This window comes from Marmota monax, unplaced genomic scaffold (genome assembly GCF_021218885.2).
Source record: "Marmota monax isolate L192 unplaced genomic scaffold, Marmota_monax_Labrador192_F-V1.1 WCK01_AAM20220418_F8-fsc00127, whole genome shotgun sequence".
Classification (NCBI taxonomy): Eukaryota; Metazoa; Chordata; class Mammalia; order Rodentia; family Sciuridae; genus Marmota; species Marmota monax.
The window spans coordinates 4,492,026-4,506,106 of NW_026692894.1; the positions used below are offsets into that span (position 1 = coordinate 4,492,026).

The 14,081-nt window shown below is 54.2% G+C and overlaps 1 protein-coding gene across 2 annotated transcripts in view; it reads left to right on the forward strand.

Annotated features, from left to right (window-relative positions):
* Positions 1-14,081, forward strand: part of Mdga1 (MAM domain containing glycosylphosphatidylinositol anchor 1) — a 53,473-nt gene that overhangs the window by 24,112 nt on the left and 15,280 nt on the right. For both annotated transcript variants that reach the window (XM_046450761.2, XM_046450760.2), the window contains exons 2-6: positions 4,987-5,126; positions 9,380-9,554; positions 10,829-11,025; positions 11,786-11,918; positions 12,130-12,399. In XM_046450761.2, coding sequence (XP_046306717.1) covers positions 4,987-5,126; positions 9,380-9,554; positions 10,829-11,025; positions 11,786-11,918; positions 12,130-12,399 — 915 coding nt within the window. The remainder of the gene's footprint in view (positions 1-4,986; positions 5,127-9,379; positions 9,555-10,828; positions 11,026-11,785; positions 11,919-12,129; positions 12,400-14,081) is intronic.

Consider the following 14,081-nt stretch of genomic DNA (forward strand, 5'->3'; position numbering starts at 1 on the left):
CCTGGTTCCAAAGTCCCATTCAATTTTCTCTCCTCCAATGTGTGGGCAGAGATCAAATCCAACCCTGCCTTGAAATTCCTGGGGAGCTTCTTCCAGATTCAAACCCTGGGCGCCCACCATGAGCCAGGGCCTGGGAATCTGCAGTTTAACAGCTCCCTGGGGTCAGGGGACTGGGGCAGTCAGCAGAGCCCCGGGCTTCAAGGTGGAAGGCCTGGGTTCAAGTTCAGCTCTGTTATGGCCACCGTGAGTGACTTGGACAGGGCCTTTCCTCCTCGGCTGAGGAGACTCAATATCACTGGCCCTTTGTGCCCCTCAGAACTGAAGGAGGAGCTTGGGAATATGCAGGAGACCCCAGGACCCTGCCGCCCTGTAGCATCTGGAGCAGACAAGGCACGGGCCTGTAGGCTCCCGGGGAGGCGGGCTCTGGCAGGGAGTTCGGGTTCATCCAGAGAATGATGTCTCAACTCTGTTCTGGAAAGTTCACATGAGTTTACTTCTGTGTTCTTCCTGACAGCCCCCGAGAAATGGGAAAACTTGGGGTGTGTTTACTGCAGGACTTATCAGAGCCTTTAACAATATCCTCTGTGGGCCGAGTCTGTCTGCAGAGAGAACATTTAACATCTTTATTTTGCAATGAAAATCTTCTGCAGTGGGTCATCAGGGAATGTTTTAGGGTACCTCTTTAAGGCAGAAGCAGCTTGCTGAAAGCCACACATTAAGTGTGAAAGAGAGGGGCTGCTCAGGAGAGGGGTTTGCTGCTCCCCGCCCATTTTTCAGCCCCTGCGAAGCTCTCCTTGCCCTCAGCATGCACTTTGAGTGCATTCAAAACCATCCCTACAGTCCAATGCCTGCTCTGAGCATCTCCACCCTGGGATGGAAGGAGGCCACCGCAGGCTGCCTCCTGTCCCCATCTCTTGCTCCTTCTTAACCCCTTTTGGGGGCTGTCACTTAGGAAGGGACACAGACTGTTTGGCCCAATGTTTTACACAGATTGCATTAAGCCCTCACACCAGCCCTGGGAGAAGCCACCGTTGTTCTCAGTTTACAAATGAAGAGGCTGAGGCTCAGAGAGGTTAAGGACCTTGCCCAGTGCCATCCAGCTAGTGGGCCGCAGAGCTGGAAATGAGTCCTGGGTTCTCCGCCTCCATAACTCCGCGTCCTCTGTTTTTCTAAAGCAGACTTGGCTCCCCGCTGTTTCTTGCCACATCCTCCCGTTTTAGAGTTGTCACCGCGCTCTCTGAAACCCTCCCTTGGTCTCTCCAGCAATGTCTTTTGAGCACGGTCCCCGTGTGCTTCTCACGAACGTGTCTGGGCGCCCAGCGCAGCGTGCAACGCCGGCCCAAGCATTTGTTGTTTGACAGACTGAATGAGGATCCTGTCACCGTGCATCACGACCCAGGTGTCGCCTTTTGAATCGAGGCTGCTGTTGGCAGAGGCTCCCCGGGGCGTGCGGCTGCGGCTGGGGGAGGCTGGGGCTGAGCGGGGTCGGGGGAGGCGACCACCCACGGGAGCCCGGGGCCCCGACGGGCAGCGGGGACGCTGCGGCCAAGGGCCGGGCTGTTTGGCACCAGGGGCTCCTCGCTGGGGAAGGAAATCTACGCCAGGAGCCGGTCAGTGCCGGGAAGGGGAAGCGGGTGGCCAGGGGTCTCCCGGGGGTCTCCCTGGTGAGTGTCGTGGGCAGCGGGGGGGAGGGGTGTGTTAATGAAGGTTTAGCTGACACGTCCAGGGCAGTGTCCAGCGTCCCCACGCCCAGCTTCACTCCAAACGGGACCCCACCTTCTCCCAGGAGGTCCCCGTGCCCTCCCCAGCACGCGCTACCCACCCACCCAGGGCAGCCCCCTCAACCCCCCGTCACCCCAGGGCTCACTGTTCCACAGCTCAGGGTGTGGCTGGGTGGTAGAGCTCAGCCCACTGTGTGAGGCCCTCCCTGGCTCGTCCCCTGGGTCCCCTCCCCTGGGCTCCATCCCCAGCAACGTGCAGAACATCAGTTTTCCTGGTTTGGATTTTGAATAAATGAAATGATACACGATGGAGCTCCTGGTCTGGGTTTCAAACCAGGTGTCGGTGGTGCCATGTCGGCTCTATCCAAAGTTTGTTTTTTCCACTTATGATGGTTTCCGGTCCATTGTACCAAGCTTTCAGAGATCCTTTACTCAGACTATTATTTATATATATATATATATATATATATATATATATATATATATATATATGTGTGTGTGTGTGTGTGTGTGTGTGTGTGTGTGTGTATCTCCTTAGTTGTAGATGGAACAATACCTTTATTTTGTTTAGTTAGTGTTATGTGATGCTGGGGTTCCAACCCAGGGTCTCATACATGCTAGGCAAGTGCTCCACACTGAGCCTCAACCCCAGCCCCACACTCAGACTGTTCTTTATTTATTTTCTGGCACTGGGGATTGAACCCAGGGGCACGCAACCACTGAGCCCGCTCCCCAGCCCTTCTTTGTATTTTATTTAGAGACAGGGTCTGGCTGAGTTGCTTAGGGCCTTACTGGTTTCTGAGGCTGGCTTTGAACTCATGATCCTCCTGCCTCAGCCTCCCAAGCTGCTGGGATTACAGGCGTGTGCCACTGTGACCAGCTACTCACACTATTCTGGATGGCCAATGGGTTGCTTCTGGTTTTCAGGTATTATGAGTAAAGAGGCATGAATATTCCTGTACCCTCGTGTGGTTGTCATAAGTGCTATTTCCATTGGGAACATCCCCAGGGGTGGCTTGCTGCCTCCTGGGGCATGTATTTCTTTAGCTGGTGGAGGGATGGCCAAATCTCTTCCCAAGTGGCTCTACCACCAGTCTTAAAAGTTACTGTCGTCAGGGCTGGGACATAGCTCAGCTGGTAGAGTGCTCGCCTTGCATGCACAAGGCCCTGGGTTCAATCCCCAGCACCACAAAAAAAGAAAAAATAAATAAAAAGCTACTGTCCTCAGAGGGAGTCAGATCATCTTAACAGTGTCCCCCACGATGCCCACTTAGGGCCCCATCTCCAGTGAGGACACAAACCTGTCAGGTGACCAGAGGCCCCATGTCTCCTGGCCAGATCCCGACTTCCCCATCTGCTGGCTGTGCCCTGGGACAGTCCAGCACTCCAGCTCCTCTTCAGTGTCCCTTATTGTCACCAAAGCTTCTGTCGTGACAACACCACCCCGCTATGAGCTGGCCACAGAGCCCAGGGTTACAGCCCATCTTCCCCAGGAGCCTGTCCAGTGCGTGTCTTCCTGTGGAGAGGCACCCAGGCTCTGGCGGTGACCACGGGGCCTCCAGGGCTCACCAGCAACCCGTGTGCCCTTCACCTTTTGGCAGGTTGTTCCCTGATGAGATTTCCTGGGGACCTTGGCCACAGAGGGCTACCTCCCCATGTATAGTGACATTTATGCATTTTCATGGCAAAGGGTGACTGTGTTAGGCTCAGTCCCCAGAGTCCAGTGCGTATCTTATATAGGATCTATGCGCCAATTCCAAAATTCATAGAAATGCAATTTGGAAGAGACCTCAGATCGTCTCGTCCACTTCCCTCCTGTAGGTGGGGGATCAGGCTCAGAGAGGTGGCTTGAGTTGTCCAAGGTCACACAGCTTGTTTCCTGAAGAGGAGCCTGGGATTGATTCCTCCAGGTCCGCCAGGCAGACAGGATGGTCACCTGGATGCTCAGGCTCTGGGTGGGCTCCACCGCCACTCTTAGCAGAGCCTGCTGCGGTTCAGCATGGTTGAGCACGGCCTGCGTCCCTCCCGGCTGGGGCCCCACGTCCTTCGACATGTGCCAGGCTGCATCTGTGACGGCCTCTGTGATTAGTTTACATCTGTCCCCTTGGCATGGTGGACGGTCCTGCTGTGGCATCGGCAGGACCCATTACAATCTCCCAAGCACCTTTTGTTTATCCTCCTCCTCCAGCTCTGTGGCTGCTTAGGGTTGGGAGCACCTCTCCTCTTCAGAGGACGAAGGTCCCAGAGCTCACTAGAGGCTTCCCCTGGTGATGCAGGGTGTGGACTCTGTCCACTCAACCAGCACTCAGCCTTCGTGGTCTCTGAAGCCTGAAGCTGCCTCTCCCATGGAGCCTCTGTGTCCTTCTCAGGGGGCCTCCTCCCCTCCTGCCTCCTGGGCTCTCTGTGTCCCCAGCAGGTGGCCTTGCCAGTTCATCCACCAACACTCACTGGGTGCCTGCTACGCTGGGGATCCCGAGATGCGGCTTAGACTGGCCGCCTGAGCACACGGGTCCTGAATCTGAGGCACCCACGGTCTGCTCTGTCGTTGTGCCTGGGGGTGCAGACCTGGAAGCCTTCGTGGAGGAAGTGACGTTTTATGTGCAGGTTTTATCTTTTGGGTGCCGTCGTACCTCCTCGTGGTCCTCGTGCAGGTGTTAGGTCCCCACCTCTGTTCTTCCCACTCCGCACTGTGGGCAGGCAGCTGGGAAGCGGGAGTCCTCTGCCTCTTTCCCAGAGCCCAGGCACCTGTGGCTGGGGGACAGTGTGGCGAGACGCTGAGGGAGGGGCTGTGACCATGGCACTTTAGTTATTTCCCCGCTGACCCCTCGCCGTCTCCTAGGCTTGGTCCCCCTGCCCTGAGCTCGGGACAGAGAGGCCGTGGGGAGCCACAGTCCTTCCAGAGCCCCCAGTCCCTGTGGGGACCTCAGCCCCTTGGAGAAGCGGCTGAGCCCAGGCTCAGGAACAAGGAGGAAACCCATCAGGGTCCTGGGTCACTGGGTCACACTCTCTAAAGCAGATCCCAGGTGGCTGGGCTGGTGGGGACTGTTCGGTTTGGGTGAATGTGATTGGCTGAGAAAATGCTCTCGGGAGAGACTGGGGGATGAGGAAAGCCGCCGGGCCAGGCTGTGGTCTCAGCCCGTCCCCTGGGGGCCTCTGTGGAATGGACTGGGAGGTGGAGGCTGGCCTCTCCCCCGGCCTCTCAGGAGGCAGCTCCGGCCCTCTAGCCTCCGCATCTTACCTAAACCTGCTGCACCCTCTCTTGCAGCTCCAGCCCAGGCCCAGATAGTGCACGCGGGCCAGGCGTGTGTGGTGAAGGAGGACAACGTCAGCGAGCGCGTCTACACCATCCGGGAGGGGGACACCCTCGTGCTGCAGTGCCTGGTCACCGGGCACCCCCGGCCCCAGGTGAGCCCCACCTTGCAGGCTGTCGGAGGCAGACCAGGTGCCAAGCACCAGGCGAGCTCCTTTCCCCAGCGTTTACTCTTGGAATCCTCAAGGCCATGCTGTGAGGAAGCCCCGAATGGCCCCAGCTAAGGGAATTGAGGCTCAGAGAGGTTGGGTAAACTCCCCAGGTCACCCAGCTCCGGTGAGGCTGGAGGCAGAATTTGAATCTAGAGCCAGAGTTCTCTGGAGCTTGGCGCGTTCCTCCCAGCATGTCCTCTGTTGCGTTGGGGGCTCCAGGAGTGACATGCAACACAGAAAATAATCTCTATTTCAGGAGGCTTCTGGCAGGCTAGCTCCCCACTCTGGAGGTTCAAAGACCCAAAGCAATTAGAAGGGAACAGAAGACAAGTATCTGGAAATGCCAGATGCATTTTGTCACCGATCAAGTGTGTGGTTCAGGAGGGAGGCTTGGCCGCTGTGGCTGAGAGCGCCTGAGAGCGCCCGGGAGGAGGCAGGAGGAGGAGGAGGCCTGGGGGCTGGGTGGAGTCTGCGGGTGAGCTGCGTGGCCTTGAATAGCAGCACAAAGGTGGCAATTGATCCTAGGGAGGACAGAGAATATGGAATCCTTTTTTTTCTGGGTAATTGTGGGAACGTGGTGCCTTTAATAGGTTTGACCTTGGGACAAGCAGATGCACCAGGAATCCCGGAAGGCTCTTTCAGCCTCAATCTATTATCACTGTTTGCTGCTTCTCAAAGGTTTGTTTAGAAGTGAAAATAATGTCACTGGATTTAGGGTGGTGTTTGTGTGACTGTTAGGTTGGGGACGCCTTCCCTAACAGCCAGGGAGTGGGGACCTGGGGCCGTCTCTCGCTAAGGCTGCACTGGCCATCCGCATGTCCCTTCATGCTTTCCTGTCTGAGTCATGTCCATGCATCTGTTTCTCTCTCTCTCTCTCTCTCTCTCTCTCTTTCTTTCTTTCTTTCCAGGGATTGAACCCAGGGGCTCTTTACTGCTGAGCCACATCCCAGCCCTTTTTAATATTTTATTAGAGACAGGGTCTTGCTGACTTGACCAGGGCCTTGCTAAATTGCTGAGGCTGGCCTTGAACTCGAGATCCTCCTGTCTCAGCCTCCAGAGCTGCTGGGATTACAGGGGTGCACCACGGTGCTGGGCTGTTTTTCTGTTTTCATCGGTGGTTTTGCTCTTTGATGAACTTTCGGGTTCACACCTGGGGCTCATTTTGACTCTGCCCCCCCCCCCTCACTCCTGTATCTATCCAGATTCCAAGTCTTTTATTTCTGTGGCCCGGCCAGGGGTCTCTCCCCCTTCCTCATCCTCCCCCTTCCTCATCCTCCCCCTTCCTCATCCTCCCCCTTCCTCATCACCTCTCTAAGACAGGTCTTCAGTCCTGCTGCCTGGACCTCCGCAGTGGACTGTCCCCTGACCTCCCAGCCTCTCGCCTTTCTCCCCCAAGCCATTCCTACACTCTGCTCCTAGAGCCATCACCCCCAAACCTGCCACCCATGTCGCCCCCTGCTCAGTGACCTTCCAAGGTCCCCGTTGATTACTCACCAGAGCCACTCAAGCTCCGAGGGGTGGAACTCCAGACTTTCTACCGTCCGGTCCCCACCTCTGTCCTTGTCACACCTGTGCTCCTGCCCGACCTGCCTTCCCATCCTCCCCCCGCATGACCGCCTCTGCCCCTGCTGCTGACCTCCCCTGAAATGATACTCATGGAGCACCTGCCGGGTTCCACCCCCAGGAGGTGAGGACACGGCTGTAGCTTCTGTTCTAATGGAGCATCCAGCCTGACGGGGGCTGGGAAGTGTCTCATGGCCCACTTCGTGGTCAGGATGGAGGGTGGCTTGGAAGTCCTCACAGTGGGACCATCTGGGAGTCAGAAATAGAGAGAGACTCCACAGCCAAGACAGGGAGCAGCGGCGGACAGGCCTGGTCTGTGGAGAGACGGCGACTGCGCCACAAAGTCACGTTAATACACATGAGGGGTGGGAGTTGAGGCCGCAGGTCCATGGCTGGAGGCCGGAACTGGATTCTACTTAATAGAGTTCAATAAAGTGATACCACCTATGAATGGGGACAGAAGAGCTGTCTCAGCCCAGAATCACAAGCGGGAATCCACTCTCTACTTTGGGGTGTTGGCACAAACAGAACCAACTATGAGCAAGCACAGCCCTAAACCTATCCGTGTCCTGCACTATCCTCACGGTGAAGAAACTGACATAGAAACTGGCTGGTATCAGGAATCCCTCATCGTGGACACTGGCAACCATAAAACTACCCTCAGACAGGCCAGACGGCCCCGTCTATGGAGGATGATCCCATTGAATTCAAGCCTGTGCAGTCAAAATTTAAAGCATATTTAAAATGTAGTACTATGATCTGGAAAGCCAGATCATAGACCTAGCAAATAGAACAATTTATATCTGAGTAACTAGAAGAAAAGGGAGCAATCCCCAAAGATCTTCAAAACAAATATGTTTAAAATATTGGAAGATAGGATGGAAGAAATAGAATTTATAAGATAGGAGATTTTAAAAATCCTCTTCAATTAGATAGGAATAAAAATCAAATAGAGACCCTAGAAATAAAAATAATGTAGTCTTTCCAAAAAAAAAAAATGGCCTCCATACCCTAGAGACAGTTAAAGAGAAAATTAGGGAATTGTATGATAGATCTGAGGAAATAAGTCATAATGCAGTGTGGGGAAGAGAAAGAGAAAATGTGAAAAAGAAGTAAAAAGACCTGGAGGATAGGAGGAGAAGCTACGATATAAATTTAGACATTGTGGAAGGAGAATGGAGAATCAAGAGAGGAGGCAAACTTAAGGAAACCAAAGCTGAGAATTTTGGAGAACTGAAGAAAGGTAGGAGACTGCAGACGGCGAGATCAAACCAAGTCCTGAGCAGTATGTAAATCAAACCCACCTCGGAAAATCACCAAGTCCAAAAATAGGAGAAAGGCTCTCTCTTCAAAGTGCCCTCTGATCTAAGTATGGGTTTCCTTAGAGTCCCCCCAGGTTTTAGTACCTCTAGGTCCATGGGGAGTGGGGTGGGAATAGGAACTGCTGCTCCCTGTGATGAAGGCCACCCTTTCCCCCTTCTCCTAGGCCTCTGTCGAACTATGGCCTGACCTAGTCACCAGAGTTGGGGTCCTCACCTTCCTCCATAATAAGTAATCCTCCCCAGATTCAAGACTTCCACTCTCCCCTCCCCATCCTTAGACTTAATTATCTGGAACTGACCAGTCTTTGCTAAATATCCGGCACCTTGAGGGAGTAGCTCATACGATTATTGATATTTTCCCATAATCTATGGCAATATTAATAAGAGAAATGTGCTGATTGACTAATGTAGGCCGGATACTGTGTTGAGTTGTTTGTTCTGTGTACTTTCTAAACCTCATCATGCCTTTGTAAAGTGGGCATTATGCTATTAGTTACTGTTGCATAACACTCTGAAATTCAGGGGCTTAACACAACACGGTCACAGGGTCCCTATGGGGCAGGAATCCAGGAGCAGCTGAGTGGGCTGGTTCTGGCACAGGGTCTCTTGCTGGCTGCAGTGTGGTGTCATCCAGGGCTGCAGTCATGCGTGGGTGGCCGTGCTGGGGACTCCACTTACAAGCTGACTCACAGGAGCTGGAGGCTTTAGCTCCTCCCCAAGCAGGCCTCTCCTTAGTGACAGCCGAGCCGGCTTTCTCCAGAGCTGACCAAGATGGAAATCAGACTTTTCAACCTCATCTGTATCCTATTGGTCACCAAGCTTGTACAAAGTGGGAGGGGGCTACTGAAGGGTGGGAAGACCAGGAGGACATCTTAGAGACAGTTCCCCGTGGACCCTTTGCACACAGAAATCTGAGGCTGAGAGAGGAGTTAACTACAGGGGGTCACGAAGCCAGTAAGTGGAATAATACAGAAATTTTGATCAAATTCTTAGACATACAGGCACAAAGTATGTATTCATTTAATCCTCCCAGTAACTCTAGGAAGGGATAATATTCTCCATTTTACAGATGAGGCAGGAAAGGGTAGCAACAGCCACAAATCCACGTGGTCCACATGGTCCACAGCACCATGCCTCTGCCTTAAGCCTCCTCCGTCTGATCCTGGATTCCCAGGCTCGACACCCTGTGGTGTCCCTCCAGACTGAGTTAGCCCTAAACGTGCCTCCGGTGCGACTGTGCCAACAGCAGGGTGTTCGGTCCCAGCCCCCGCCTCGCTGCTGGGTCTGACTGCCCAATCCGGCCTCATCCAGGTGCGGTGGACCAAGACCGCGGGCAGCGCGTCCGATAAGTTCCAGGAGACGTCAGTGTTCAACGAGACCCTGCGCATAGAGCGCATCGCGCGCACGCAGGGTGGTCGCTACTACTGCAAGGCGGAGAACGGCGTGGGCGTGCCGGCCATCAAGTCCATCCGCGTGGATGTGCAGTGTGAGTACATGTCCTCGGCTCCCTGCGCCCTGGCCGCCCCACCCTGGACCAGGTGGGGAAGGAGACAGGATGGAGAAGTGACACCTCGGTGGGGGGAAATGGTAGAGACTTTCTGTCTTGGGGACTAGAGTTGTTTCTGTTGTCCCTCTGCCCCGTGTGTCCCTGTACCTTTTACACTTGCCCTTCTGTCATCCCATATGAGTTTTGCAACATCCCTGCAAAGTGGGCAGGACAGGTTGAAATTCTACCCCTTCCTCGGCTGAGAAAACTGAGGTACCCAAGCCACGTAATGTGCCACGGGCATAGAGTAGGACAATGTCTATCTGAATGGAGAACCCAGGGGCCTCCCCCGTGATCCGGTGCTCTTCCCACAGTATCTCATGTCTCCGATTCTGCCCCAGGGGCAGCTGAGGCTCCCCAAATACCTCTAAGACCCTGCACCCACCCACACATGACCCAGTCAACAACCCGGGCTGGACATGAGGCTCTTTCAGGCATCTTTTAAAAAAATAATTCCAGAGGTTCTGATAGAAGTGATAAAAAATGTGGCCTGACATCAGGATTAAAAACAACAAGGACAACAACTTATTTAGAGCATTGATCTACATCTAATAGAATGCACTGATCTTAAGCTATCAGTTCAATCCTTTCTTATGTAGCACTTGTATGTGCAAACACTCTCCATCTCAAGATGTAGAGCATTTTCAGGAGCCTAGAAAGTTCCCTCTCCCAGCCAGCAATGCCCCCAGAGGCCATCGCTGTTCTGACACCATCACTGAGCAGGGCCCCGGGGGGGGGGGGGGGGGGGGGGGGGGAGGGCAGGATTAGGAAGAAGCCCATCCTGTGGGTCTGTTGTGCACCAGGGTGGAAAGCCACCAGGCGAGTCAGATTCACCAGTGAGGAAACTGAGGCCCAGAGAGAGGGGACTTTGGCAGGTTTCACGATAAATTCACAGACGAACGGGGAGTCGAACCAGGGTTCCCTAATTTCTGGTCTGTAGCTCCTTCCTCTATCCCATGGTGGGCGGGCATGCGTCTGGACTGTGTCTTGACCCCCATGCTGGTCCCTGAGGAGGAGCAGCTAGGAGGGAGTCTGGGAAGCCATCAGCCCCAGTCTTCTGCCTCTAATTGGTGGGTCAAGCTTAAAGGGCTGGGGGAGCACCTGGCTTTCTGGAAGCATCCTTTGAGCTTCCAGCAAAGGAGCTTCTCAGAGAAAGCTGAGCCGCTCACCTTGGGGACATTCCTTCCTGACTCCGTGGGGACTGTGTGCTGCAGACCTGGATGAGCCAGTGCTGACGGTGCATCAGACCGTGAGTGACGTGCGAGGCAACTTCTACCAGGAGAAGACAGTGTTCCTGCGCTGCACGGTCAACTCCAACCCACCCGCCCGCTTCATCTGGAAGCGGGGCTCAGACACCCTGTCCCACAGCCAGGACAACGGGGTGGACATCTATGAGCCCCTCTACACCCAGGTCAGGAGGGGCAGCTGGCTCAGCCCACACTCCTCCCCCTCAGCCCCCAAGGAGAGTGGATCAGGCCCCCTGATGTGGACTTCTCCGGGTGGCCTGGCCTCCCTAGCTGGCTTCCTGGATTAGAAGCGAGGATGCTGATTGTAGCTCGATGGCCTGGGGCTGGCGGAGTCACAGCAGAAAGGTCAGGGAGCAGCGGTGAGGACAGGGGTCCCTCCAAGGCAACATGCTCTCCAGAAGTGCCAGTTAGAAGGTCCCAGAGGGACAGGCTAGCTCCTTCCTGCTGCCCACTGACAGTATCAGAAACCCATGGTGGGTGTTATAGGCGTTGGGGGCAGGGAGATGTCTCCCAAGGGCCCTCTGGGGTCCCAGGAGGTGGTGCTGAGGCCATCCTGCTAGGGAGGGCTTTTGGAGGTAGCTTTCAGAGCCCTCTGTGTGGCCTGTGGGCCAGCCCCATGTGGGTTGTGAGAGGGAACAGGACACTCGCCCCACCCCTCCATTTCCCAGAATAGGAAAACTGAGGTCCTGGCCAGTGTGTGCCAGCGCAGCCTCAGAGCCAGAGGAGCCGGTGCAGAGGCGTTGCTGGGGGCAGGCAGAGCAGCCCCACCCAGGCTCAGGGTCCCTGGGCTGAGTGTGTGGGTGGGGGCTGGGAAGATGGGGATTTGGAGAGGAATTTGCTGCTGCCTGTGGGCTGGGTCAAGGAGGGTGGGGGTCCCCGGAGAGCCAAGCAGGATCCTCACGCCAGCGGTTCACTGCTGCCCAGGGGGAGACCAAGGTCCTGAAGCTGAAGAACCTGCGGCCCCAGGACTATGCCAGCTACACCTGCCAGGTGTCTGTACGTAACGTGTGTGGCATCCCAGACAAGGCCATCACCTTCCGGCTCACCAACACCACGGGTACAGGCGCTTCCCGGCCCACGCCCCTTGCCCGCCTGGGCCAAGTCCCCAGCCAGGAGACAGTGCCCCCCTCCGCGTCCAGTCCCCCTCCCCTCTGCCTGCTCCCGTCTCCCCTCTCATTACCCGCCCCCGCCCAGGTTTCCCCAGCCCCTTCATCTCATCCTTGTCTAGTCACCCCGGTCCTCTAAGACCCCACCTCCTGTCCCCTTAGCACCGCCAGCCCTCAAGTTGTCTGTGAATGAAACTCTGGTGGTGAACCCTGGGGAGAACGTGACGGTGCAGTGTCTGCTGACAGGCGGGGACCCCCTGCCCCAGCTGCAGTGGTCCCACGGGCCTGGCCCACTGCCCCTGGGTGCTCTGGCCCAGGGTGGCACCCTCAGCATCCCGTCAGCGCAGGCCCGGGACTCGGGCTACTACAACTGCACAGCCACCAACAACGTGGGCAACCCTGCCAAGAAGACCGTCAACCTGCTGGTGCGATGTACGTGGCCTCAGGAGGGGTGGGAGGGAGACTTCGAGGCAGACAGGGCCCCTGTCCTCCAGGAGCTACCAGTGAACTGGGCAAGGGGCCTGGGGCTTCCCCTGGGCAGGTGAGGTGTGTTGAGGAGGCACTTCCCAAGGGCTTCGATTTCCCTGCAATTCAGTCATCTGCCAGCAGATGGCAGAAGGACTAACATTTGTCCTTTAGTTAGAATATACATGCGTTTGCCAGATACAATCTCAGCAATCCAAGAAGGTGCATGGGCTGGTATTGATCACCTACAGTTTGTTTGTTTAGATTGGTGTGTGGATGCTGCAAAAAGCTAACTGTGGACACTCCAGAAATTTCCTGGCTTCCTCCCTTTACAGTGGTTTCTACATGATTAATTGGATTTAAGTGAAAATAACACATTTCCATATGCTTTATATGCAAATCCTAATAGCAAATCATTTCTGTGACTCTGAAGATAATTACTGAGGGTGAAAATGATACAAAAATTGGAGCGTGGTATAAGGAAGCCCAGACCTTTCCTCCCTAACCCTCGGCCTCAGTAGTTCCACCAATGACTGTTCACCATGGTCTCGCTTTTGCTATTCTGCTTTAAGGAGAAACTTCAAATTCTTCTACTTGTACAGCTTTAGGTGGTTTTGTTTTTAAGATCCAGGCTTATTCCTGGCTCATTTTTTTTTTGGTGGGTGCCAGGGATTGAACTCAGGGGCACTCGACCACTAGGCCACATCCCCAGCCTTATTTTGTATTTTCTTTAGAGACAGGGTCTCACTGAGTTGCTTAGCACCTTGCTCTTGCTGAGGCTGGCTTTGAACTTGCAATCCTCCTGCCTCAGCCTCCTATGCTGAGGATTACAGGGATTACAGGCGTGGGCCACCTCGCCTGGCCTCATTCTTAGCTCTTTAGCCAAAGTACAACTGCTACCAAATTTCGTTGAGAGTCTGATGACATGGGCTCTGTTCGTGTGTCACTGACCAGTTAGTTTTTTCCGATTCTCCTCACAGAAAGAAGTTAGCTCTCTCTGGACTTACACTTAGTCAGATTGAGAAAGAAATAGGTGGATGTGGTAGCATGTGCCTGTAATCCTAACGACTAAGGAGGCTGAGGCAGGAGGATCACAAGTTCAAGGCCAGCCTCAGCAATTTAGTGAAACCCGTCTCCCAAACAACAACAACAATAACAAAAAGTAGTGGCTGATGACTACTTTTTCCTTTGACAGAACTTTTCCTATCAGAAGATTATTTTCCTCCACCTGATTCCATTTGGACTTTAAAACCTGAGTTGATGAGATCTCAATTTACATTGGCACTATGATCGCCTCTCAGGGTGACTCCGTTGCTTGTTTTCCCCGGGCCAGTCCTGAATTGTGGCTGTTGTACTAGCGTCCTTTCCAATTAACACCCAACCTATTAAGAACTCCAGCTCTTGGCTTCAAACAAGATTCACATTTTTAAAAGGCCAGACTCTTTTCTTTCTAACTCTGTATTTTAATGTAATTGCATGGAAGATGATTGTTTTGGTCTTTTATTATAAAATCACACAGAGTTGTTGCAAAGAGTCAACCAGCACAAAAGGGAAAAAATGTACAAATTAATTGCCCTTCCATTTCCCTAAGTTCTACTCTTTAGATGGAAACACGAGTACAAGGTGCCCTCTTCCAGGTTGGGATTTTG